This window comes from Fringilla coelebs, assembly GCF_963513975.1.
Source record: "Fringilla coelebs genome assembly, chromosome: 6".
NCBI lineage: Eukaryota > Metazoa > Chordata > Aves > Passeriformes > Fringillidae > Fringilla > Fringilla coelebs.
Window position 1 is genome coordinate 51,582,126 of NC_140034.1, and position 26,065 is coordinate 51,608,190.

The 26,065-nt window shown below is 45.5% G+C and overlaps 4 protein-coding genes across 4 annotated transcripts in view; 1 reads left to right on the forward strand and 3 right to left on the reverse strand.

Moving 5' to 3' along the window:
• DENND2B (DENN domain containing 2B) overlaps window positions 1-6,647 on the reverse strand; it is a gene marked incomplete at its 5' end in the record, with an annotated part of 151,688 nt that extends 145,041 nt beyond the window's left edge. The window contains one exon of the mRNA XM_084208170.1: window positions 6,579-6,647. The remainder of the gene's footprint in view (window positions 1-6,578) is intronic.
• A 2,989-nt stretch (window positions 6,648-9,636) lies between these two features.
• AKIP1 (A-kinase interacting protein 1) lies at window positions 9,637-14,568 on the forward strand. Its single transcript, XM_084207295.1, has 5 exons — window positions 9,637-9,740; window positions 9,936-10,013; window positions 12,970-13,080; window positions 13,340-13,390; window positions 14,124-14,568. Exons 1-5 carry the CDS (start codon window positions 9,639-9,641, stop codon window positions 14,265-14,267), a joined length of 486 nt encoding a protein of 161 aa, XP_084063421.1. The 5' UTR covers window positions 9,637-9,638; the 3' UTR covers window positions 14,268-14,568.
• LOC311154632 (uncharacterized protein C11orf16) lies at window positions 10,114-22,995 on the reverse strand. Its single transcript, XM_084207294.1, has 8 exons — window positions 22,920-22,995; window positions 21,609-21,801; window positions 20,664-20,814; window positions 19,528-19,756; window positions 18,076-18,738; window positions 17,466-17,641; window positions 15,613-15,807; window positions 10,114-11,805 (listed from the first exon to the last, which is right to left on the reverse strand). The coding sequence occupies exons 2-8, from the start codon at window positions 21,761-21,763 to the stop codon at window positions 11,800-11,802; spliced, it is 1,575 nt and encodes a 524-aa protein (XP_084063420.1). The 5' UTR covers window positions 21,764-21,801; window positions 22,920-22,995; the 3' UTR covers window positions 10,114-11,799.
• A 1,738-nt stretch (window positions 22,996-24,733) lies between these two features.
• On the reverse strand, window positions 24,734-25,273 carry ASCL3 (achaete-scute family bHLH transcription factor 3; the record flags this gene model as incomplete). Its single annotated transcript, XM_084208714.1, has 1 exon — window positions 24,734-25,273. The coding sequence occupies one exon, from the start codon at window positions 25,271-25,273 to the stop codon at window positions 24,734-24,736; it is 540 nt and encodes a 179-aa protein (XP_084064840.1).
• Between the last annotated feature and the right edge of the window lie 792 nt (window positions 25,274-26,065).

Here is a 26,065-nt window from a genome sequence, read left to right on the forward strand (position 1 = left end):
CCAGCTGCTGGGCTTGGAGTGCTTTCAGAGGGAAGCTAAGGGCTAAAAGGAGAAAGAAGAAAAGCAGAACACTAAGGAAAAGACAAAATTTCCCTGGGAACTAACAGACAACCTTCCCCAAAGCACAAGGATTTAGATGAAGCCCTACTTACAGGTAAAATGACAAGAGTCTGCAAGCCCTTACCTCTCCTGAATTTATTTTTTCTAGAGAGTTTCCTGTGTTATCCAGGTTATGCAGCCACAGGGAGAGCAGAGCAGGAAAAGAAGCTTATCCCTAGCTCACCTTGGCACTAGATGAGAAGGTAGCTCTGCCACCTGGCAACATCCCCCTTTGCTTCCCGGGCCCGAGAACACCTCTGGAGAGAAAGAGCAGCTCCTCTGCCAGCCGCTCTGCAACTGCAGCAGCAAGAACAGTGCTGCTTCAAAGGCAATAAAGACGGGGCCAATCAGCAGGAAACACCTCTGCACCAAGCCTTAGCACTGGGAAGGGAAGAGCTGAAGCACAGCACCTGTGAAAGTAAGATACCCTGAGGCTGAGTAATAACAAATCCAGGCCATCAGGATTGTGCCATTAAAACTTGCAAGTAGCCCCGAGTGTCCCAAGGGCTTTCAACAAGGCAGGTGACAAGAAGGAGACAGCACAAGCTCCCTGTCCTTGTCCCTGTTTTTCCCTTTAGTACAATTAAATTATTCCAGATATTTACTCATTTCCACAGGAGAAATGGTGATGGATACATCCTTAAAACAACAACAGAAATATGCACACTAACCTAAAGCTGCATGAATTGTATTGATGAGAGCTGAATGCTGTGTCAATGGTTTTGGAGATTGTTAAGTAAGTAATCTTCACAAAGAGCCTTCAGGGAGGAGCAGATGATTTTATGCCTCTTCCTTATGATCCCTTTTTTTCCTTTCCTATTCTGATCTCAATTTTCTTTCAAGTCAGTAATTTCTTACACAGTTTGAGTGGCACAGGTGATGTTCTGCTCAAGGATTATGTTTACAATATAGCAGGACTATAGCAGGCAGTATAAACACAAGCTGTGGTATGGAACTGCAGCCTGATTTGCAACTTCACAGTGGAAATAATAAGAGCTTGCTGATTATTTGGTAAGGTTTTGCACTTTACTCATTTGCCATATCTTCAAAACAATATTCCTGGCTCAGAAAACTCATTTGAACAACAATGGATAATGGGATTTTGTAAGCCTGGAGTCAGGATTAAGATATGAGGCACACTGGAAACTTAAGCCATTACAATCCTAGCAGCCCAAATGAGAAGCACTTTCACACACAGTGAGTCAATCAATATGTCCCATTTCTTTGTGCCCACATAGAAAAAAATATGACTTTAGGCCCTTTCCTGTGACTTCAAGTGATAGGAGTTTTCATCAGGACAAAGGATCAAAATCATTAGAACTCCTCATTAATTTCACCCCATATTGCAAAAACTATTTGTACTCCCTCAAGTTGAAAGGAAAAATGCCAAGAGACAGATTCATCTCCTAACTTGAAGGACTTCCCAGAACAATAAGCAGAGTCAGTGTCTGAAACATCTGCTCCTTGCTGAAGAAGGGTTGCAAGATCTTCCAGGCCAGCCCTCCCAAAATTTTTGGTCTCTGCCCTAGTACTTGGAGCAGCAGGCTGAGCAGAATGCTCTGCACAGTGCTAGTCAGTTAGCATCTGTCCCCTGTGATTGTGACTGGGTGTTCCATGAAGACTACTAATCTTTTTCCTAAGGGGAAAAAATGCAAACCAGTAATTCAGTGTGACAACCTCATCAAAATGATAAAATGAATTATGGCTTTAAAACTTTATGCAGCGACTGTCTTTAATAATGTGGGAGTTAGAGAATAATGTTAAAAGTTTCAACTCAAAGACCTGGTTTCCTGTGCTGGCACCAGTCCTAACACTAAATGTTAACACATTAAGCATTCTTACATCTTCATTTTAAAGAGCAATTAGGAGGCAGATATACTCACACTGGAATAACATCCCGTTCCTGTGTGTGTGAACACACACAGGGTGCACTTCCGACAGAACCCCACTGTGCTTTCCCTGAGTCCTTAAGGACTTCTGCACTTGCACAAGTTCACTGAATTCCCAACTACACTGCAGCAGCTGACAGCTCCTCAGCCTACAGACACAGCTCCACCAAACACGTCTTCAAAGAAGGGGTGAAGGCGGCATTAAAAGTGAACACCTACTCCTGTCCTGTGTTCCTCAACCTACCAAGCACAGCTCCAAGGTCAGAAGCTCACAGCAGAATGTATCAAAAGCACTGGTTGTAGGAATTAGACCATTCATTTCCCCAAACAGCTTTAACTATCTGGGAATGCGCTCCAAGTTACATTACTCTAAACATGTTCACCGTGGATTAAGCTAAGGCAGGCCAGACTCGGCTGGCTGAGAACACAAAGCTCCAGACCTCAAGTGATGAGTAAGAATCTTACTGTAACTCACTGCAGTCACCTCTAGCCCAAAATAGTCTCCAGTTCTCTGCAACTAAACTATCCTAACTGCAAACTCTGATTATCACCAACAGTCCCAAATAGGAACACACAATCCCCACACAAGAGGGTGGGTTGGCCATGAAGTGCTAATGTAGTAGCTGATCCCCAGCCCTACAGTTTGTAGTAGTGTCAACTTCAGAAAGTTCAACTGCTAATGGAGAACATCTCTTTTAGGCTCAGTCCCCAGTGAATAAAAAGTTTCTAGTAAAATCTGACAGCTGCTCAAAGCCTACAAGAATTAAAAGAGGATTTAAATCTGAAACTCCACAAGCAACATCCCCATTGCTCAAATAAATCTTAAATGCACAATGAAACAACAAGGACCACGAAAAAGGTAGCTACAGAGAGAGAGGAATCTCCACCATGGCCCCTCTCTACCAGGGCAGAGCTCTAGAGCAGCATAGGAGATGAGGATTTATGGAATCTGGACAGGATTTATGGTATTTGCACAGGACCTCATAAGTGGGCAAGACGTCTCCTCCATGACACTTAACTTGACACAGCTCACCAGCATGAGGCATTTCTACATGAAAAAAAACAACAAACAGGAAAAGATTTTGCAGTCAAATAAGGGATAAAAATGATGAGTACTAACTCTCAGATGACAGATGTATGCCCAAAAAACATCCAAAACTCTTCCCAAAAGGGGGAATTTCAGGTCTTGTAGGGTGTGACTCTCCAAGGCTTGGCAAAGCCACTTATAACCTCACCAAAGTTCAATTTGACTAAGAATGTTTACAAGCACAAAAACTAGGCCAAATTGAGAATGTAAATATTTGGATTCAGTTCCCCAAACTTGTCTCTGTCTGCACTGCCAACTAAATCCCAACTGCAGACCAAAAAGTCTGAAAAGCAACAGTTGCACACACTTTACAGCACGCAGATAAAACTAACACACATGGCACTCAGCAGCAGGGAAAAAAAAGGAGAAAAAGAAGGAAAAACCCCCAATTCATAATCTAAACTAAACTTATTCTAAACAAGACATCAATGAAGTTTGGACCAAAAATCAACTCTGCTATCATTTCATACATTTTGAAAGTCTGATCAGTCCAGATGTTGGTCCTCTGCCCTGCAGGAGCCTGGGTTACATTAAACATTACTCAAGACCTCATAGACAACATGATGTTTGTAGCACACAGTGGTAACTTTGACCTAAACCACATTCTCTTAAGCCATCCAAAGCAAGGACTTCCATTTCTCAGGCAGATGAACTGAGGAAAGACTTCTCTGGAATCACAGTAATTTATTTGGCAACTCGGTCCCATATTCAGAAGTGATTTAGGAGCCCAGATCACCTGGAGTTCTCAACACAGATGATCTTTTCTTCCCTAGCTTTACCCCTGTTCTTTTAGTAAAGATTAGAATGGCAACCATGGATTCATGCAAGGGACTTTTGACCTCCCACAAACACAGATCCCAAGGGATACACCATATTCCCAGCTGCCAGTTACCAGCCCCTCTTCAAAAGTGTCAAATGCCTTTCAATCCCACATCTCCATCTGATTTCCTCCAGTGAGCACATACTGGAGGAAATCAGAGAGGTGAGGGTGTCATAAAGACCAGCATTTTTGTTGTTGTTGTTGTATGACAAGAATTTGGGCATCCTTACTTCCACTACAGTAGACTAACAAAAAAACCCATCCTTTCCCTCTTCAGTTAAGCAGGAAAAGCATGAATCTGGTTCTTTTGCTTTACTCAGCTGTGGGAAACTTGGATTTACTTTCCAGTTAAAAGCAGGCTCTTCAGTGTACTTCACAGTGACCTCTTCACAAGGGGCTTGTATCATTTCTTTAAATGCCCCTACACTAAAAATAGTCCTGCTTCCTAAACATGAGTGTTTGGCAGTTCCAGGCATTCTGACATCCTGCATACCACTTTAATTTTTTTTAAACTGGCAACATTTATTTAACTAGCAATTAAAAAAAGGAGGCCCAGCCGCCCCAGTGATTCTTCCCAGAGGGTCTTAGATGTTTATGAAACACAATGAAAACAATAAAGTGGACAAAATCATGCTATTCCATCAAGTCCTTGGCAAGACTTCCCAACCAAGAATAAATTGGCATGGTATGTTACAGTCAACAGATTACACAATGGTTTACAGGGTCACCAATAATAAGGGGTCACACACTCCTTAAAGAGATACACTGTACGTGAAGGCACTTGCTTAAAGGGAAAGAGTAATGCTTGGTCCTGAGCTTCTTGGAGCACATTCTGGCAGCCACAGCACAAGCATGCTGCAGAGGTGGGAGAGGACAGAAGGCACCTCTCCCCCTGAGCCAGGAAGGGCAGTGAGTGACTATGCACACAAGCTGGCTGGGGGAGTTTAGCACCCTGAAGGGAGCAGCAGAAAGCCAGGCCAGACAGGGCTCTTTCATTTCTGCACACAAGACAAGAACACATGCTACATCCTTCTAGGAACAGGACAGTCTCCATGCCCCAGTGAAGCCCAGCACTACCATCCCTGTCAACCTTTCCCAAAAGCCCCTTCCTCACTCCATACTCTTGAGGAAACTGGTTCCACTCCAGAAGCAAGATATCACGTCCATGTCAGTCTTGTCACCCTTAACAGTGGACAGACTGTAGCTAATTTTAAAAGGTGCTTGACTATACTCCTGGGTAACTCAATAAAGTCATCGCCATTGCTATAAATATGTTGCATTTTATTTTAAATAACTAATCTTAAAGAAAGAGGGAAATAAATGATCAAACCCATAAATCTTACTCTTACATGTCAACTTGGTAACAGATTTCCACGATGTCACCTGCATAACCTTTCCCACCACAATGAAAGTTAAATTTTGGTGCTCTGGAAACATAAATGATTTCCTCAAACCTCACTTTAAATGCATGATACTCCTACCTTTGCCCTGTTAACTTATCCTTCCACTATATGGAAATTTTCATCCACCAACTGTAAATTAATCATGTATTAACAAAACATCCTTAAGTCTTAAAGGCAAATCAGCCTCACTTCAATTCATCCTATCATCAAAACTGGACTACAACTAGCAGTTTCATCCCTCATCTTCCATGGGTTTTGATCGCTCCAATTTTATTGGATTATTTAATATATGCCTGAAGTTAAGTCTGACTAGCCAGCATAAAAATGAAAGAAAACCTACTCCCCAAGACAGCACAGCATGTAGAAAATGCTACTAATGACATACTCCATGCATGAATACTATGCACCCAGCTTCATTCAGCTTGACTACTAAATTCGAAGTACATTTGAGTGATAAAACTGGAGTAAACACAAGAAGGCTCTCTCATATGTAACCGCTACTCTTTGATTGCAGTGACCTTAGTAACGCAAATGTTTGGTACCAAGCCAAGAGCAGGACATCTGATTTTCCCACCAAGCGAACTGCGGCACAACTCCCTTAGCTCTTCAGCCAAATCTGTCCTGGGATCCTAAAGTCTTCCGCCGGAGTCCAGGTGGCTCCTCTACACTTTTCAGCACGCACGCAAGCACCGGAGCCTGCCGGACCGACGACATGAGTGGGGCATTGGAAGAGAAGCGCCGCAGCTCCCCGTCTCTCCAGCTCAGAGCCCCACGCTCGGCGCGCTGGCTCCCCAGCCGGATCGGAGCTACCCCTCTCCGGCCGAAGTGGTCCCGCGGGCTCTGTCCCTCCGCGGGCTCGGTCTCTCCGCGGTGCCTCTGCCCTCGCCCCCCCCGCAAAAAGCAGCGTCCCGCGAAGCACGGCGGTGGCACCAGCGCGGGAGCAGCGAGTCCCCGCTCCGCCCGTGCATAAGGACCCCCGCCCATCTGCGCTCCCCCGGGGCAGGGCAGGGCAGGGTCCCGCAGGGATTGCGGAACCGGCCCGCACCGGCACGGCCTCCGGCGGCTCCGGTGCCGCGGGAGCTCCGCGCTCCGGGGAGCCGCAGCTCCCGGCGAGCCCCCGCCGCCGCCGCGCATCCCCGCCCGCCCCGCTCGCGGGAAGCTCTCGGCGCGCAGGGACGGCCACCCGGAGCACAAGCAATCGTTTTTCCCCCCAGTCCCGCTCCCCTGCCCGGGTCCCCGGAGGCGACCACCGCCCGGCAGCGCGCCTCCCCGGCCCTTACCGAGGTGCGCAGGGATGCGCTCCCTCCGCCGGCCGCCGGCAGCCCCCGTCCCGCAGCCCGGGAGATTGTAGCTTTTTTGGAGAAGCTGAGAAGAGGGAAAGAAAGGGGGGGAGGGAAGGGGGTGGGAAGGGACTGAGATCGAGGGAGAGAAAAGTATGCAAAGGCAGGAAGTGGAGACGGCCACGACCAGTGCGGGAGATTAATGGGAACCAGTCACCCGGCAGCCAACAAAGAAACCTGCTCCCCCAGCGCAGCGCAGCCCGGCTCGGGCTGCAGCCCCGGGCTGCCGAGCCACCGCTCCCGCCGGCAGCGCTCGCCCCTGCCCCGGCCCCGCGGAAGGGTGGGCACCGCCTCCCCCAGCCCCAAACCCGGGTCCCGGACAGGCGGGAGGGAGGGGAGCAGCCCGGCAGGGCCGGCTGCTCCGCGGGGAGATGCGATGGGCGCAGGAGGAGGAGAGGACCGAGACCCCCGACTGACAGACTTCCTCCTCGCCCTAGCCGGGAGGAGCGATACCGCTTAGTTTTTATTTAAAACACCCCGAGCGCTGGGCTCCTGTCGGGGCAGAGCCGCTTGCGGGGCAGAGCGGAAGGAAGGAGGAGTGCGGGAGGCGCGCTTCCTGCGCCAGGCGCGGAGCAGATGGCTCCCAGCCGGGAGCTGCGAGCCAGGGAGCTCCCGGGCCTTTCCGAGCACGAACAGCACCTGCGGAGGCCGAGGGAGGAGCGGCGTGCCTCTGAACTTCGTGCCGGGTACCCGGGTTCCGATGCAGCCCCCCGGAGCAGCTCCTGGCAGCAATGTGCAACGCTCAGCTCCCGGGGCAGCGCAGCCCGAGCAGTCCCGCTCGCCGGCACGGCCCAGCCAGGGCTCCCCAGGGCACCGCGCCTACCTGGGGGGAAGAAAGTCCCTGCACGGCACGTTGTCTGTGCGGGCCACCAACAGCACTGTGCGGGCCACCTCACTGGCACATTTGTCCACGGCTTCTGATGGTTTGGCAGATGAGAAACCCACCCAAAACGTTTGATATAAAACAATATACAAGAGGCAGGATGCTAGCTCTTAGCAGGACCATGAGTCTTGCAAAATACAGAGACTGCTCCTAGATCTTCAAGTGTTATGTAGGCATTGATAATACAAGTCACTTCACAATAGATTAACCAAATGATTCTAGGTGCAGAAGAAAAATAAAGAGCAGCATGTATTCTGCAATTTGAAATACAAATTCCAGCACTACACATCTCTGGAACTTTTCAGCACTTGCTGACTTTCTTTCCTTTGACTGAAATGGAAGCAAAATAGCATCCGGCAAATGCTGTACTCAAGGATACTTCCCTGAGCCCAGAACCAAGGGCTCAGGATAAACTATTCCTGGCTTTTGCCACCTCACCAGTAAAATGAAATCCATTGTACTCAGGATAAACTATTCCTGGCTTTTGCCACCTCGCCAGCAAAATGAAATACATTGTCTTCAGGTATTCTGATCCATCAACCCACACAACAAGGAATCTGGTGGAAATGCCCAGCATTTCACAAACCTCCATTATTTTTTAAAAGAATGAATGTACAGGAAATAAGGGTAACTCTCATCTGGATTCTGATGTGAATTGTCTCTAAAAGCAAAAGCTATTTCAGCTGTCAGCCTTCTTGGGACAGACATATTTACTCAGCTGCAAAGGAGTACTGTGTCACCAAACATCAAAAAATGGTGGGAGTTTAAATTTCAACACAACAGGAATAATTTGCCTCCTGAACAACAAGCTACTGCTACAAGTACCTGGCAGGAATAAGAAATGAACACAGTTTTCTCTCAGTGTTTTGAAAACGACATAAGAGGGCTTTTCCAAGTCTATTTCACAAGAGCAGCAACATAGCAAACCCACTCACCTCTCCAGGAGACCATTGCTAACAAGGCATGATGCAAAGATGTTCAATTTCCAATTAAGCAGGAAGCAGTCTGTTCTGGCTGCTTCTCCACCACATCAAACACACTAACATTGCTTTTATCAAATATTATTTTTCTCCCCCTCCCTTATGTTGCATTCAGTTCCCCAGACCTCAAGCACTCCAGCAGCTTGCCTAAATTTTCTTTGGAGTACAGGAGACCAAACTTAAAGTTAAGCTAGATTCGAGCACTGAATGGGGGCTTTGAATGTCTTAATGAGCAAGCAGCCTGTGAAGAGCTTGTTTATTGCGGGGGCTGGCTGCTGCTCTGCTTAAGCAACTGGGAGATGACAATAAAATGTAAACTAGGAGAGGATTATTTTTCTTGCTTGTCAAAGAGATTACAGCTAGCAAAGCTCTCAACAAGAATGAAGGATTTGAAGGATCAGAGCCTCCACGTTAACCTTGGCCATAGGGGACTTAAAGAAAGTTTTTATGCTTATTTTTCCTTCCTACTGTCACCTCGGTGCACACGAGGTTAACGAAGGCTCCAAGCGGCTTTGCTCCCACGTAGCCACAGCCACTTCCCGAGCCGCTCCGGTATCTCCGAGCGGTGCCCGCAGCCTGGCGCTGCCCCCTGGGACAGAGCCGGTTCCCGCGGACAGAGCCGGCTGGCTGGGCAAGTGCTGCCCGCGGGGCCCGAGCGCTGCGCGGTTCCCTCACCGCCCCGGCGGGCGGGCTCTGCGCGGGGAGCGGGTGCCGCGGCTGTGCGGCCCGGCCGTGCCCACGCGGCGTCACTCGGCCGGCCATCGCCCCCTGGCGGAACCGTGAGCTCCTACCGCGGAACTTTAACCAAAAAGCAGCGGGGAGCGCCGCTTCCCCCTAGAGACCCCGGGGCACGGCGGGGCTCGCACCTCCGGCTTCTATGGGCTCTGCTCCGCTGTCGCACAGCGGCGACATCCGGGGAGCAGCATCCGGGAGCGCTTCACTGGCCCTTTCCGGGAGAGCCTGTCCGGACGCGCCTCTCCTGCGTTACCGCCGGGCAGGGCGCGGGCCTGTGGGAGAAACAAAGCCCCCCGAGCCCTCCGCGGGGCCGCATCCCGCCGGGAGCCGCCCCGGTGCCTCCGGGCCGGGCTGAGGGCGGGGCCGGGGCTGTGGCGCCCCCCGGCGGGCGGGGCGGGGCGCATGCGCGGTGCGGCGGCGGCGCTCGGCGGGATGGCGGTGGCGCGCGATGTGCTGGAGCGGGCGCGGCGGCGCGCGGCGGGCGCGGCCCCGGCCCCGGCCCCGGTCAGTGCCGTGCGCGCACCCGCGGACACGCACACACAGATACAGACGGAGACCGGGAGATGCACGGACACGCCGCCGCGCTGAGCTACCCGCGCCGCCCGGCGCCCCCGAGGGCTCTGCGGCTCCGTGCCCGCCACCCCGTGGCTCTAAGCGACCGGCGGCACGCTGGGTGACCGGGAATGTCTCTCGTTGCAGGACCAGGACCGGGAACGCCTCAATGCAGCATTCGCTTCGATTGCGAAGTTGATGAGAGGAGTCTCAAAGGAATGCGAGGTGAGGGGTCACCCCCGGAGCCGCCCAAAGGGGAATGCTCATGATGTGCCTGCCAGAGACCTCGCTACTTTTACTGCAAAAATTGGGCTTCAGGTTTGCTGGCTGTATGGCAAGGGTTCAGGCCGTGAGCCTGAGTGCCGGCCGAGATGTTGAAGTTTGGGGCATTCAGCATCATGTGGCAGGGTACATCTCAGCGGTGTTGTCCTGGCCGGCTGAGCTGGTTGCACCTTGGCTGATAAACAGCACTATCTACATTTTCTATAGACAGTACCAGTAGCCCGGTACAGATTTTAGCAGAAGGTTTCTCCATTTCGTGGTGGAAACGCAGTATGGTTAGACAGAAATGTCAGGTGGCACATCACAAAATACATTGTGTCACAAGGTATGAAAAGTTTCCAGTGCTCCAAAGTATCCCTGCTGGAATGGCCTTGTGACATAGTAACCTTTTGTTGTTATCAGGGGAACGTGAGCCACTCCTGCTGGCTGATACCCTGTTCTGGGTGCCGGAAGTACGGGAGAGTTTGAGTCTCGAGTGCAGAGATGCTTTGTGTCCTGTGTTTGTTTTGAATTTAGTGTTGCTGTTGTGATGTAACCCCACCAGCAACTAAGTACCATACAGCTCACTCCCTCCCTGCCCTCCTCCCCTGACAGGATGGGGAGGAGAATCTGGAGAAAATAAAACTCGTGGGTTGAGATAAGAACAGTTTATTAACTGAAACAAAGTAAAATATGATAATACCAATGGTAATAACAGTAATAATTGTGATGAAAAGGGGAGAGAGAAATAAAACCCAAGAAGAACAAGTAATGCACAATACAGTTGATCACCACTCACTGACCAGTGCCCAGGCAGCAGTCAGCCCCTCAGACAACTCTCCCTGTTTATATACATGACATTCTATGGTATGGAATTTCCTTTTGGCTAGCTTGGGTCAGCTGTCACAGCCCTGCTCCCTCCCAGCTCTTTGTGCAGCTTCCCCCTGGCAGAGCATGAGAACAGTCCTTGGCTTAGGGTGAGCACTACTCAGCAATAATAACCAAAACACCACTTTGTTATCGACACTGTACTCTACTAACTCCAAAACACAGCACTCTGCCAACTGCTAGGAGGAAAACTTGCTCTATCCCAGACAAAACCAGGCCAAACTGGATTTGGGATGCTGCTACTGGGTAAGGAGCGTGGGCTCAGCTCTTTGTGTGTGCTGAGCAGAAATGGAGAGGCTTGGTGTGCAGGTGCACAGCTGCACTGCTCTCTGGCTGGCAGGTGTCACTGCTCTGCTGGGTGGGCAGACTGGAGCCAACCTCTGCCAGCCCATCCCTGTGAGCACAGCCCTGCAGCCCAGCTACTGCACTAAACTCTCAGAATTCCATTCAGTTTGTGCCCTTAGGGATCTGTTATCCTAACTCAGAAGGGAGCTCACTGCCTGCAGGGCTAATGCAGAGCCCATGTCTGCAATTAAATTAGAGAAAACAGTACTCCAGCACACCAAGTGATTAGCTCTAGAGCAAGTCCTTTATCATTTCAAAGCACTACATACACAGTAAGCAGTAAATCCTAGAACAACTGGGGCAGAATAGTTTTACACAAAACAAAAGTGTAGTGAGGCTCATCCTTACCAGTGACTTGGCAATGCTAGGTTTGCAGTTTGACTCTATGATGCTAAGGGTGTCTTCCAACCTAAATTATTCTTTGGGTCTATCTTGTGCCCTGTTAAGAGTATTAAAGTTTGAACAAGCAATGGACGACTTCCACATTTATACATCAGCCAAGACAGTACTGCTTCAGTCATTTCTGTGGAGAAGAGTCATAAAAGGGGGGAAATGTCAGACCCATAATTTCATGGGTAAATTTTACAAAGTGCAAATAAAAATCCACAGCTGGACACAACCATTTAGGCACTTGAATGAAAACAATTAAATTTGTAGTTTAAGATGAGATGTTTGAGGTTGCTAAGGGATCAAAATTTACCCATTTCTCACCAAAAGTTGGATTTCATTTCTTTGCTCTGTGCCATCATGTAAGAGATGATCTGTGAAGCATTATGCACCAGGTCAGAGCATCTTATATATTTTTTAGCTTCACAAAAACTGCAATACAAGCAACCAGCTCTGTTGATTTGTGCACAAGCTCAAGGAATAAAGAACAGCAGTAGATTTGGAAATAAGAATTTCTATTTGCCTTAATTTTGTTACATTTAGTCTTGCCAGTCAGGGACAAGAGAAACACCAGTGAAATAGGAGATGTTTTGGATCTTTTTGGTCCCTGTGATCCAAAAGGTAACCTTGGGAGGAGTTCTGTGGTGACAACAGATGGCAGCAGAACTGTACTCAAGAGTTTAATTTGCAGTGGGGAAGATGCCAGCACATGTGCAGTGCAACCAGAAGAAGGCTGCTGTGTGCTTAACTACACTTCCCAAAACTGCTGTGGAAATGGTACCAGCCTTGAAGACACTTCAGCTTCTTTACTGACTCATTTTTCAGTTTTAACAGTTTTAACATATTCTGCTTTTAGAGCACTGCTGCTGCACATGGCCTGCAGAGCCCATCTTCACTGACTGGCTTGCAGAGCACCTAGCTTGCATCCACATCCTCTTAAGGACCCACAAACTATGCCTTCTTCCACCAGGGCTTTTCTTGACCAGCCTGATCAGGCAGGCAGTTCCAGAGTATTTATTCCTTCTGACATTTTCATGAATTCATTCTAAGGTGTCAGAGTCCCTGCCCTACATAATGTGTTAGGAACACAAAGTCAGGCCTGCCTGAGAGAGTCCTATAGCAGAAGGCAGGTGGCCTTTGGAGGTATGGGCATTGTTTTCACCCCCACAGAGAGCAAACCAGCCAATTAGTACACAGCATCAGTATTTGTGTAGTTCTGCTTTCAATTGTAAATCTGCAGTGGCTGCAAGTATGGTTTGATACCTCCCACATGATATTTTCTGTTTTTCTTGCTGTCCAGAAGTGCTATAGGTCTATGGCAACCAACAAGTGCAAAGAGAATGAAATCAAACACTTCTGCAAATACCACAGGAAGTCAGTAGAAAGAAAGATGGATCCCACAGAAGAAGAGGTAAGTAGGTACTTCTGGTTTTGGTGAAAGGTTATTCCTTCCCTTGCCTTGGGGCATTTGTTATCCACCTGATGTCTGTGACACTCACACTCATGGATGTAGGGACATAAAAACACCTGGACTGATCCAAGCACCAGTCAATGTCTTGTCCATCCTTTTGTGGAGGGGAAAACTTCATGCACCTAAAGCTTTCCCTCTCTTGGCCTGGATTTGCACTGTGTGGTGGATCATTAGAAAATAATTTTCTTTTTCTTTCCAGGGGACTGAATGTTCTATAGAACCCAGCCAATCTCAAACTTGCCAGCAAAGGGTAAGTGTGTAGAATACTTTGGTTTTAAGTAGAGGTACTTGCTAGCATTTCCTTTATCATTTTGAATCAAGCTGTTTACAAATTGTGACAGATCTGGAGACCTTGATGGCACAGCAGATTAACCAGTGGTGCATTCACAATCACAATATATGTATAGGCAGTCAAATGGCCATACAGAGACTTGCACAATTAGTTAGAAACCAGATTGTGGCATTCTTGCGCTTCGCCCTCCCACAGGCTCTCTGAAGACTCCTGGTCCTCAAGGAGAAGAAAACTGGTTTTATTTTTCAAAGCCTAACACCTCAACAAATCAATTTCAGGAACTTCTAAGCTACAAAAGATGAGAAACATTGAATCTGTACCACACTATTAATTAGTGAGAACACCTTGGGTATAGGGAACAGGAATTCCCAGGTTTATGTTCAGACCTGTCTAGGTTGGTAAATTTCAGTTTTGTAAGGCATAAATTACAGCACAGTGATTATTTCCACCAATTTAAACATTAGCTGGAATACTTTGAGTATGGCACGTGCTAATTTTTGTACTGACAGAAACATTTTACAGTTTTGTTTGCACTGCCTTCCATATATTTAGAAAAATCTTATAAATCTTACTTATATAGCAGCTGAATGTGGTTGGTTTTTTTACCCAAACACGGGGGGGGGTTGGTAAATCTAAGATAACTAACCAATAACATAGCTTTTTTTTTCTCTTCTTTTATTTTTTCTTAAAGCCCAGAAGTCCTTCCAAAGATTTCTACATTGAAGTTTCTCCTGGCATCTATTCTGTCACAGCAATCTCAGAAGACATGGTGGAACAAACCCATGTAGTAGATGTCAATGCAGGACAAAGTGTTGATTTAACTTTTGTCCTGTGATATTTGTTGTTTCCTGGCAATAGCAGGAATAAAACATGAGGCTCTTTTTAATGTGTGTAATGAGCTATAAATATCTTTTTCTTGTTAGCACTTTAATAGTAGCTTCCTCTCTGGGACTCCATTTTTATGGCCTGTATATTTGTTTTCTAGTTAATGCAATTATATGCAGCCCACTTTGTACATTGATTTTTATAAATATTTGTACATTGTGTGCCTTTTAAATCCAATTATGTGACTGTGTAATTCCAGATTCTTCTGCTCTAAACAATTAAAGATACAATCAGTGAAATAAAATATACGATCAAGCCTTTGTGATGACAGCTTCTTTTGTATTATCCTCAGAGAGAACCCCCATGTCACAGTGTTGACCAGAGAGCATGATCCATGTGGTGTGAATATGGGTGTACATTAGCTTCTGCTAGCACTGATTTTGGAGCAGCTGGCTCAGAAGCCACTCTCCTATCTGTACTGTTGCTAGTCTGACAAAGAAATGAAATGCAAATTAAATTCCCTACCTAGAACCCCAACTCAGAAATGTGCTGAAATATGTGCCAGGTGTTCAGTCTAGGCACATGAGCTATTGATTCAGGTTCTGTCTCTTTGCAGACCATGCTAAACCCCTTTTCTGAGGGCTGTGGGGTACCCTAAATTATCCAATTTACTGCTGACCAACTGCACTCTGCAGCTTATGGCCAAGTTCATATGCTTTAAACATGAGCAGTCCCAATAACAAAACTCCCTGGATGCTTAAATTTGCCAAAGGACCAGATTCCATGTTTAGAATTAGTGATGTGATCTGTCATCTTTTTGTAGCTGATAGTATTAAGGTTTCCATTCATTTTCATCAGACTATAAAAATCAGTGGCTTGAATGCTAATCATTTTGTTGTTTGTATCTACAGTAGCAGGTCCTTTAGCCTCTGGCTACTTTTGCTTGTGCTTAAAACCCCAAAAAATATCTTTCAGCTGTCAGGTTGTATTGTTTCTCCATTCCTCCTGGCTTTCTACAAACAGAAACTGCTTTGATGAATTTCTGTGGCTCACTCCAGAGAACTGTAGACAAATGGCAGGTTTATTGGACTCCTGCTGTGCATCTGTTCAGGGTTTTAGTGCTTCAACTAGCTCATCTGATCTCTCCAGAATTGTAAAGTCAAGTCCAAATAGTTAAGACTTTAATGTAGCACTTTGGAATAATGAGGATGCTCAAGTTTAATGCGGGTGAAAGCAGAGTTTCTCACTTATTAAAATTATATAGTCATCCACAAAGAAATTCTATTGAGACAGTACCTAAAGCAGAACTTGATTTGTTTAAAAAATAAAACACTGATAGAGTAGAAGCAGTTTACCTGAAATTTCAGCCCCTGAACTTGATCAGTTGTACATGTACTGAATTCTGGTTGATCAAGTCTCTCTCTGCTTTGCAGCAAGTGAGCTCTGACAGGGTCTGTAACATCAGGTTTGTCATCTCCAACACAAATGGCTTCACATTTATCATCTGATGCTGCTTTGTATCTTTGTTCTTCTGATGCTGCAAAGCCTTCTTCCTAGAGGACAGAAAACAAATCCTTCAGAAGTCTGGGCTAAAAAAGCACCAGTGTCTTTGTTAACTGCTGCTTTGCTGGCTGTACCTCTGCCTCACATAGCTTTAATACTGGTCTATTTTCTGTGCTAGCACAAACTTTACTGCTGGAACACACAATTGGACAGCAAGACCAAAGGATTTTCAGAAGCTGCTAGCTTTGATTAAAAACTTTTCTGCTTCAGAAGTCAGAAGGATTTTGTTGACTGCAGTGAGGAGACATCAGCCCCCCAGAGAGTACCTCTGGGAAGCCTGTCCTCTCACTCCACTTGTTTGCTGCAAGCCACTTCTGATACAGCCTGCAGCATGTGATAAAACTGCTTCAGCTATCTCAGAGTAACAATAGATCTTCTGGGTTTAAATCATCAAGGGGCTATTTTACAGGAATGAAATTCTGTCATTATACCCTGTATTGCCATGTTGCACCCACTACTGTGATTCATGCTGCTGCTTTGGGGCTGGAATGAAACAATTCTGTTTTCTTATTAGTTTTACCAAAAGGCAAATCATGTCCCTTCCGTGCACAGGTCTGACACTGCTTACATAGAGCATGCCTGCCTGGAGCTCCAAACTGCCCTGAAAATTCCTAGGAAATCAATTACAAAGGTGTGTGGTTATGTAACTATGATTATTTAACCAATAAAGTAGAATAGAAATAGAAAGTAGGAACCATACAGTTGATAAGTCAGCATCTGCTTAAAATGAATGAGTACAATTGTGAGAATACAAGATGTACTCCTGTATATTCTCTGTTCACCAAGACACGTTTTTAATGTATTCATCTCTAAACAAGCAAGCTTAGAACATTTCAAGTTTTACTTTGCAGTCAGCCCACAGTAGCAAGAGCATGACGGTACAGAGAAGCTAATATTTTGATTTCATATATATAATTTATTAATTCTACTCTGATGCTCTTGTGCAGAGCACTGTTTCTGTTCATCCTGACATTCTCTTTCATCTTCTCCTTCTTCGTGTAAGTTTTTTCTTCCTCATTTCTGTGTTTGCTTTTTTTAGCATTCATGTTCTGATTTTTTTCCAAGTTTTTCTAAAGCACAAGGGAAACCAGGCCTAAAAACCAGGGTAGTGGTGTTGTTCCTAGCTGTGACACAGTTTGCTTACTCTGTATCCCCCAGCTTCACAGCAGGAATCTGCTGTTTAAACTGCTTGCCTCCAGTGCGGGAGAGAAGAAACTCAGCAAAGACTGTTTACCAAAGAATCTGCTTTTATCTCTCAGAGACAGCAATTGTGACTATCCCAATTTGATGGGCAGAGCTCAGCACCTTAACATGGATTTAACACAGGACTTCTTAGGGTAGCTGTCAATGGGCATTTGGCAGGTTTCTGAATTGAAATCTGCATTATTGAATGCTCACATGGCTACTGACATTTGTTTCCATTTTACCACGTAGCTCCAGCCTTCCTTAAGGCTTGGGGATTTTTTGTTTTGGTTTCATTAGTGGAGAACTTTCCTACCTATCACAAAACTGGTGGATGGCCTCAGGAAGCAGTTACAAACAATGTCTTTTTCTTGCCAGGTTCCAAACCATTTACAAGAATATTTTTTCCATTCAAACAAACCTCCTGCTTAGATAACCACAGAACTAATACAGATTATCTTACCCTCAATGATGGCTTGAAATCTTTGTCTCTTCGGATTTTTTTCAGTGTGAGTTGCCCTCTGGGAATCTGCTCAGTGGTTTCAAACATTGCACTCTGCTGAGCAGAGGCCACACTGGACATGTCCTCAGTGGAGATGGTTTTGGATTCCAGCTTGCCCTTTGTACAACTTCCAGGTCCTGGGAAGGAGTAAAATTGTGTCTAAGAGTGAAACCAGACCTGAAATGGAGAACCATTCATTTCAGAAGAGAGAAAAATGCACTTTAAGCCTGAAAGGAATTCTTTCAGGTTATTCTGAATGGGTGAGCTATGCAGGTTAATGAAGATGTTAGCATCATAAAAGGCATAGGAAAATGACAAGAAACAGGGAGGAATATCTGTGCTTCCAAATGAAATAATTGTTCTGGTAGTTTTCCATGGGATGAGTGGCCAAAAGAAGAGCCAGATGAGGCAGCAGAAACCTCGGGGAGGGGGAAGAATTGTATCAGAGTCTGATATGCAAATTTACAGTATTAATACCAATAACCAGCAGACAAAGTGACTGCCCTGCCCAGAAGACTTTTGGTTTTGTTCCCTCTGACAGCTGCTTCCCTGTGGGGCTGTTTGAAGGTACCTGAATTACTGGAATGGGACTTGTGGTGGCTTCTTTTCCAGTATTCTCCCTCAGGTCTTGCAGAATTCCTCAGCCTGGGCTTTTCAAGACAGCTGGAGCCTGTGTTAGCAGCACTGTCCCCCAGAGTACCCTTAGTGGGGAATGGCTTCAGGTCCCTCTCTGAATCAGAAGAGAGAGATGTTGCCACAGCTGCAGCTTCTCCTTGTTCTGTGCATTTCAGCTCTAGAAGGCCTGGAGAGAGCTCACTGCTGGACTCGTCCTCTTCAGCTTTGTCCTGAAAGACCAGAGACCTGGAGGGAAGAGGCCACCAGGCAGCAGCACAGGGATGGCAGCAGCAGATGCACCTTACCCAGGCTGATGAACAGCAGATACCACCAGCACAGCGGTGGTGGAAATGCGGCCAGCAGGGAGAGCAGAGTAAACAGTGCTTGGCAAGGCTACACAGACCACAAACGGGAATCAGGGCTGCCTTAGGACTGCAGGAAAAAATACAAGAGTCAGAGTCCTGGCTTGGTCTGGGCTTCACCCTGCTGGTGAAGGGCATGTGGATCATCTCCACAATCCTCTCCCACAGGCTAGGAGGGATCCACAGAGCCACACCACGGGGGAGTTTCACTTGCTTGTCATTCCAGAACTGGACTGTAATTTCTTCATCTTCTGAGGCTGTTAAGAGAAACAGCAAGCAGCCTTAAGCAGCTGCCCTGCCTGGGCAGTGCACACACACAGATCAGGCTTTGCAGCTTTATGCACTTTCTACTCCTGTCAAGAGGCAGGATCAACTCTTGCCCTTCTCTAACGCCTCACCACAGTGTCACAGAGGTGACTGGGCAGACTGGACACCATCACTAAAACAGGCCTGGCAGCATCTTTCCTCCCAGTTTGTCATCAGATGAACGAGAAAACAGTACAGTTTTACATGAATAAGAAAACAGAACAAGATGACAGTAATTTCTGTTGTTGCTGCCAAATTTAGCAGTACTGCTCTGAGAATAGTATTTTGGTAAGTCAGTGGAGCTTGACTGTCAGATACAGGAAAAATGAATGAGCTGCTGAAATCTCCTACGTCTGGCTGATAAAATCACCCCCAGATGTAACATTTGGTACAAATGTGAGCATTTAAGCTCAGATGAATGCTTCATGGAAGTTGTCTCACTTGTATATGTCATGAAAAGGCCACAGTCCTGCACATGGCAGCCACAGCCTTGTCCCAGCTACACTCACAGCCACAGATGATGACATTTTTATGGGTCACAACTTGCTTAGGGTCACACTGGTGAGGTTACGCACAGATATCCATCAGCTCCTGCAAACTTGGAGCAACACTGGGCTGTAGTCTGTGCTCTGTTGTTTATCAGGCAGCAGTTTACCTGGCACCCTGACAGGAGTTTATCCTGACAGCTCCACTGGTGTGCCAGAGGAACAAGAGGAGGAAGAGAGCAGCACTTTTCTTACCTTGTAAGGGATCCCTTGTCTCAATGCCTCTGAGGACAGTTCCTGGGCCATACCTGGCCTTATCTGGCTCCCAGGGTGCCAGCACTCTGTCTCCAGGGAGCAAGGAGTGCTTCATCCCATTCACATATTCCAGGATGTCATCCTGTGCTGTTTTTTGCACACACACTGCATGCCTTCCACGTGACACAAGTGGTTTGGCAAATTCTACCAGGAACATGCCTCTTTCACTCTGTTAGCAGGAACAAAATAACAATTCCACTGAAAAACAGTCAATAATGTGCCAGGCAATGCAACTTTTGCTGGGAGACCATGCTGCTCCTATATGACTAGGGCAAAACAAGCCTGAACAGCAGCTAGGGTGTGTGGTGTTAGTTCAGCATTGAGACAGCCCAAAAAACTCCATGAGGTTCACCTGAAAGCAAGATAACTGAAGCATATGTTCAGATTCACTGCCACTAGGATGTGTATTTTCTTTCCCAAGAGAAAAAGCTATAGACAAGTGTATACATTTGTGCACACTGCCTGTGCACACTCTCTGTGTGCACAAACCATGCTGTGTGTGCCAAGGAACAAGGGACACTGAAGCCATTCAGACCTGTTCATCACTCACACCCAAGTCTTTCCTCAGTACATACAACACTAGCTCTGCTTCTTGGGGGGTTGTTGGGAATTCTTATTTTCTTTTATATTAAGGCCTGTCAAGAGGCTTTCCATCAACAATGAGATGAGGTACTTCCCTGTTCTTGAGAAAGAACAGGCTCCTTTTTGTGTTAAGTTTGAAGTGCTAACAAACCAATGAATTAAAGCATTCACTACCCTTTCTGGAAAGACCCCGAGCCTGGTCTGTGGCTGACTCAAGCCGGACATGTGTACAGAAAACATAAACCCTTTTCCTATGCTATTGATGGTTCTGTGTCTACACACAACAGCAGCCCCTACACTGCTGGCAGCAGCACTGGGGCTGGCTCAGTGCCCAGCACCAGCACAAGGCTGCTCAAGAACCTGCTGTCCTGGTGATCTGTTCTCTAATCTCATCAAAAACTGAACCAAAAGCTGCTACACTGAGCTCAGGTAGTGCGTGAGGACTGCTCTCTGCTACACATGCCCCCAGCTACCACACAGCAGCCATCACTCACCTCTATCTCCTCCTTTACTGTACCAGGGTAATAAAATCCATCTTGTTCCCCTCTAGCCAGCACAGACACGTTGCTGTCTGTGCCCCCTGATTCCCCCAAGCTCTTCCGTGCTGGGCCAGGGGAGGGGAGGCAGTAGCTGATCCATTGGCACCTCGAAGAAAAGAAAATGGGTCAGCCCTGAAAGAAATAGATTCTGCAGGTCATGAAAAAAATAATCTTGTAAGGCTTAAGAACTGGAACACTCCACTTCATTTTGTAGCACTCCCACAGGCCAAATAGTGTGGGAAGAAACAGAAAACTTGCTTGTGCTGGGATAATTCCTTGTCTTGGGAAAAACACATCAGTGCCTGCTTTTACTCAGATTTCTTTGCTTTGGGGTTTACAGGAAGTGAGCCAGGAGCATACTGGAATCCTGGGCCAGCATTACTTGCATCAGCCCCTCTACTGTTTACCTGGCAAGACAATGCAACCCTTCAGATCAGGAGAAAAGATCCGTCTGCAGCACAGAGCACAGCGTAGGTGCACTCCAGAGTGCTGGAGCTGATGGTTTACACTGCAGCATTCAGGGAACAGCAAAGCAGAGAAGTAAACAGGAAAGCTGCTGGTCGATGACAGCTTCTAGTTCAAAACTGGGAAAATAATCCCCTGTCACAAAGCATTAGCAACATTTCATGGAAGATGACTGCTAAGGCAAGATGCTTTTATTTATCCCAATGATATTAAAGGAATGTTTCTTTGATAGGAGGCTTACTCAGGCTTTGCCCTTCATAATCTCCAAGGAAGCAAATAACTTTAGTTAAGACATCTAAAAAACTGCCAGTGCAGGGGTGGGAAAGCTCAAATGATGTTCAAGCTGCTAATTTATTAATCTGACACGCCTGCCTGGTTTATCCTTTTAGATAAACAAAAAACAAATCCCAGACTTAAACAGGAACTTGATTTTACCTCTGGGGGGCGAGGTGCTCAGTGATCCAGGCAGGGTACACAACAAAGGAGCTCCTGCAGCAGGGATTAACTGTGGAACAGGAAAACTTGTCCAAAGCTGGCCTCACACTGCAATACCTGCGACTCCTGGGCAGGGACCCTTTCAAATGAGCCATACTTGGAAAAGCTGCTGCCTGCAGGACTCAGCCATGACCTGTTGGAAGAAAAGAGACAATAAGCAAATGCTGGCCAGTATACCTCAAGAACCCAGTAATATTGATTAATCATTTATTTTTGTTTAAAAACACTGAATTCAAAATATTCAGACTGGCACTTGGCCAGATGAGCCCACATGACTCTGACTTCAGTGATCTTCACTCACGCAAATCCTAACCTGGAAAAGGGGCAGAAAGATTCAAGGAAACTATAAATGTTGTGAAAATCCCCAGGAAAATAATAAATTTCACCTCCCTCCAACATTTGTTTCCCTCTTGGTTTCCAGCTTTCTTTTCTTATACATACATTCTTCCTTTAAAGCTTTCTTGTACAGACCCAGCCAAACCTTTCCTGTTTTACAAGCTGAGATAGAAATTATAGCTGAAGTTGACAAGCTGAGTAAACGTGACAGGTTTTGAACTTGATGTTAGATTACATTTCCCTGTTATTTATTTATAATGATGTATTAAGAGGAAATATTTTGATCTTTCAGCTGCCCTGTCATGTTTTATTAACAGCAGGATTATGGCTTGCAACAAGAAAGAATGAGATGCTCAGATGTGACAAGTGATAACTATTCAGAGGCTGTCACAGTAAGATCAATGATGTGATGCTATCTCTGGTAATTTCAAAAGATGTAGTAGACAAGCTTCCATTAATCTTTTTCTTTTTAAATATTGCTTAGAAACACTTATGATAACATTTGCATGGAAACTCAACAACCTATAAAATTTAAGTGCTTAATTTATTTTACAAAATGCAGTTTTAGCACTCATGTTTAGATGATATTTTGTCTCTTATCTAAGAAATATGATCTGGAAGTCTTTTTTATGGAGACTCCCAGATAGATACATAATTTCAGATAACTAGCACAGCAAACCCAGCAAGAAGAGAGGATTAACTGCCACAAAATTCATATTTAAGTCAGGAAATCAGCACAATATACCAATTTATTTCATGACTGCACAAACTGCTGTTATAAACCAAAACAAGACAGAATCAGTAATACTCTGCAAAGAAAGGCAACTATCACTTCTACATTAAAGCACATTTTAATACCCCTGTTTCTACACACAACAGTGAATTGTCAAAGGCACAGCAGTATTTTAGACTTACCTGATATTGGCAACAATACACCATTTGGATTTAGCCTGAATGCAGAAATGTCACCCTTTTTCCTGTTGGACACAGGGAACCTTTTGCTGCCAGTGTTTCCCAGTTGCTAAGGAGGTTGCCACAGCTGTTACTCCCAGGATTGGACATCCTGACCTGACTGGTTAAAACCCAGCAGAACGTGACTTCAGAGAGGACCATTTGACTGTCACACATTTGCTCTATTTTCAACAACTCCCCATGGATCTCCTGCACCACAGGGAAGGAATTTTAAGAGAGCTCAGTGTGCTCTAGGCGTCTGCCTATGATTGCAGGGCAAAAACCAGCATCAAAGTTAGAGTTCAGATTAAGGAAAATTTTTTAAAAAGCTTACCACCACAGGGGGTGACAAATAAACATGTTTGAAATGTGCACAAAAAGGTTGAAGCTGAGACAAACCAAGGTCAAATCACTTTATAACTTTCCCCCTTCACAATAAGGGGGAAGGATTAATGAATTCTACCCCTCTCTTACAAAGTGCCTATCAAAAATATGTCATGTTATAATGCAGAAATCTACCTGTTAATCTCTGCTGAGATCCCTAATTTTCACATCCTTCTTAAAAGGAAGACAAAGAGTTGACATTTGTTGATTTTTTGTTCGGCTAGTTTTGTTTGTGGTTTTTTGGGGGGAGGAGGTGCTTGGAACACTTAATTGCCTTTTTTTTAGGCATGTTTCAATTCACTGCTACAAAAACAATGTACAGGGTGGGATAAGTGCAGTTAGGGAGGATACACCACTTGGGAAGTCTGTAACCATTTTTTTGTACATTCTTCTGCACAGACAGCCTACAAGCTCTCATGCTGTCAGCAGAATTATTTAGTATCAATGATTCCCTTACACAAAGTAAATGTTAAGACACTTTATTGGTTTTGAGCTGAACTCTCTTAATCCTCTTCACACAGTTCTATTTTATAACAATTAACTGAAACCATCACCAGTACGGAGGCACAGACTGGGAGGTTGGGGAAGACCACTCCAGACCACAACCACTATCAGTCAAAGTCCAAAAAAAATTTCTATTGCAGTTTATTTTTACGCTGATGGCCAAAACCTTGCCAACCCTCTTTATACTGTGTATTTTGTAAGCAGTCCTAGTAATTTTTAAGGGCACTGACATCTGTACAAGAATCCAATTTTCAATAGAAATTATGCCATGTCAAAAAGTTTTCAATGCGATTAAAATATTCACTAATAAGAAAATTATGGAGTAGCACTCAAAAAACTTTATGCTCTTCCTATGTTCAGTAACTGTGCTTCAGAGCTCCTACCCTACTCTATTTTTCTGTTTTAAATTAAATTATCCTTTCTTTTGGCATCTAAAAACTCTCCTTGGAACCTTTAAAAAGGCATTTTAAAAGAAACACTGGCAATTAAGAGTGAATATTTAAAGAAAGTGCATGTAACATTAAACCAGTAACATGACAGAAAATGAGAATCTCAGTCCCATAAGTAGAGAGATTTTATTTTAAAGCATGCAGGTTGTGATGATACATACAGTTACTTCACACATATAGGTGTCACATTTTCAGCTTGGTGATAAATTTAGAAAGTCGTTCTGATTTTAATGAATTAACTTAAGTCATTCAGCTGAGATTTTCCCAGTTGTCCCTCTCATATCTAAGTGTAGTAACTATCTGCAACATTAAAGCTCTTGTGTGGGCTGCTACTGACGTGTGCCACGATCTGCTCCCAAGAAGCGCCAGGAAGGCACACGTCATTGACAGAGTGGCTACTACGTTCCCAGACAGGATACCTTTGGCTGGCTTTGGAACGCCTCAGAGGGTCTCCAAAAACTGGGCTGGTTTGTTAGTGGCTTTAGGTGCTTGGTTTGGCTCCGTGACACCTTTTCCTGCCAGCACAGAGTCAGTGCACAGCACAGACTGGAGGTACCTGATGTACTTTATAGCAGCACGGAGGGTCTCCACTTTGCTGAGCCGTTTCTCCAAGTACTCCTTGGGCAGGTGGTGCCTCAGCTTGGCGTAGCCTTCATTGACACACTTAACACGCTGCCTTTCCCTCTCATTCCTCTTCCTGATGAAAGCTGACCCATAGGAGTACTCACTTTTGTGGAGACTGGAATGGGGCATTTGGTAGGGAAAGGGGCAGGGCTCGCTGTAGAAGGTCTCTGTGATGAGATGCTCTGACATGAAAGGCAGGAATGCCAAATCTTCAGCCAAAGGGACCTGGCTTGGTGCTTCTGGGTACATGTGAAATGTGACCAGTGGGTCTGGACAGAAAGGCCTTGCCAGCTGGATGTGCTGAGCCTCAGCACAGATGAGGTTACAGTAGCTTTTGCCATCCATCAGGTTCTGCATTTAGCCTGGAAACATACAATTACAGAACACTTTAAACAGCTCACACTGAACAGTATTAAAAACTCACCTGGTCTTACCAACTCGAGGCCTTGCTGACATTTTCCAGAAGAGATTTTTTTAATGCATTTGTGACATTTCAGAATGATGTTGGAAGATCAGGTAGAACAAGACAACATCCCATTTGAAAAGTACAAGAAAGTGCAAGTCAGTCACACTGATTAACTTAACACACAACAGATAATAACATAAAGCCATCAAAGTTTCCTAAAGGAAAGAGAAAGCAGCTTCCTTTCACCTCAGGTTTAGAAAGAAAGAGACTCTACCTATATGTATTCCACATAGGTCTAGTTTGTCTAGCTTGCTCCAAATCCACCAAACTTCCATGTCTACAGACAACAAATAAAGCAGGCCAACATCTGAGGCATTCTCCCCACTCCCTTAATTTCACTCCCTGAAAAAAACTAAATCTACAATTCCAGTAAAAGACTCCCTATTCATACCAAAGAGCCTTCAAAGACAAATTATTTTTATCTCTCTTCAATTGATGCCACATTCAATATATCATCTTTACAAAATGGAAAACCTGTGCAGAGAATGGATTTCACTCTTAAAACTCCACATCTCTCAGGTATGACATCCACTCATACAAAGATTTACAGGAAGTTTAGAGATGAAAGAATTTCCACTAAATCTAACACCTCCTTGGGTCCTCACATTGCTTCTCCACCTACCTGCAGATTAAATACAGACATGAAATACTAAAAAACAATCCTACTGCTAGAAATTAAATAT

Excerpts from the sequence above, each read along its gene's own strand:
- LOC311154632 (XM_084207294.1), bottom strand. The coding sequence starts at position 21,763 with ATGGCTCATTTGAAAGGGTCCCTGCCCAGGAGTCGCAGGTATTGCAGT. Across the intron at positions 19,757-20,663 it reads CAGTAAAGGAGGAGATAGAG|AGTGAAAGAGGCATGTTCCT; the intron begins GTGAGTGATGGC and ends TCCTGCTAACAG. Across the intron at positions 17,642-18,075 it reads GTCCCATTCCAGTAATTCAG|GACCTGGAAGTTGTACAAAG; the intron begins GTACCTTCAAAC and ends ACTCCTTCCCAG.
- AKIP1 (XM_084207295.1), top strand. The coding sequence starts at position 9,639 with ATGCGCGGTGCGGCGGCGGCGCTCGGCGGGATGGCGGTGGCGCGCGAT. Across the intron at positions 13,081-13,339 it reads TGGATCCCACAGAAGAAGAG|GGGACTGAATGTTCTATAGA; the intron begins GTAAGTAGGTAC and ends TTTTCTTTCCAG. Across the intron at positions 13,391-14,123 it reads CTCAAACTTGCCAGCAAAGG|CCCAGAAGTCCTTCCAAAGA; the intron begins GTAAGTGTGTAG and ends TTTTTCTTAAAG.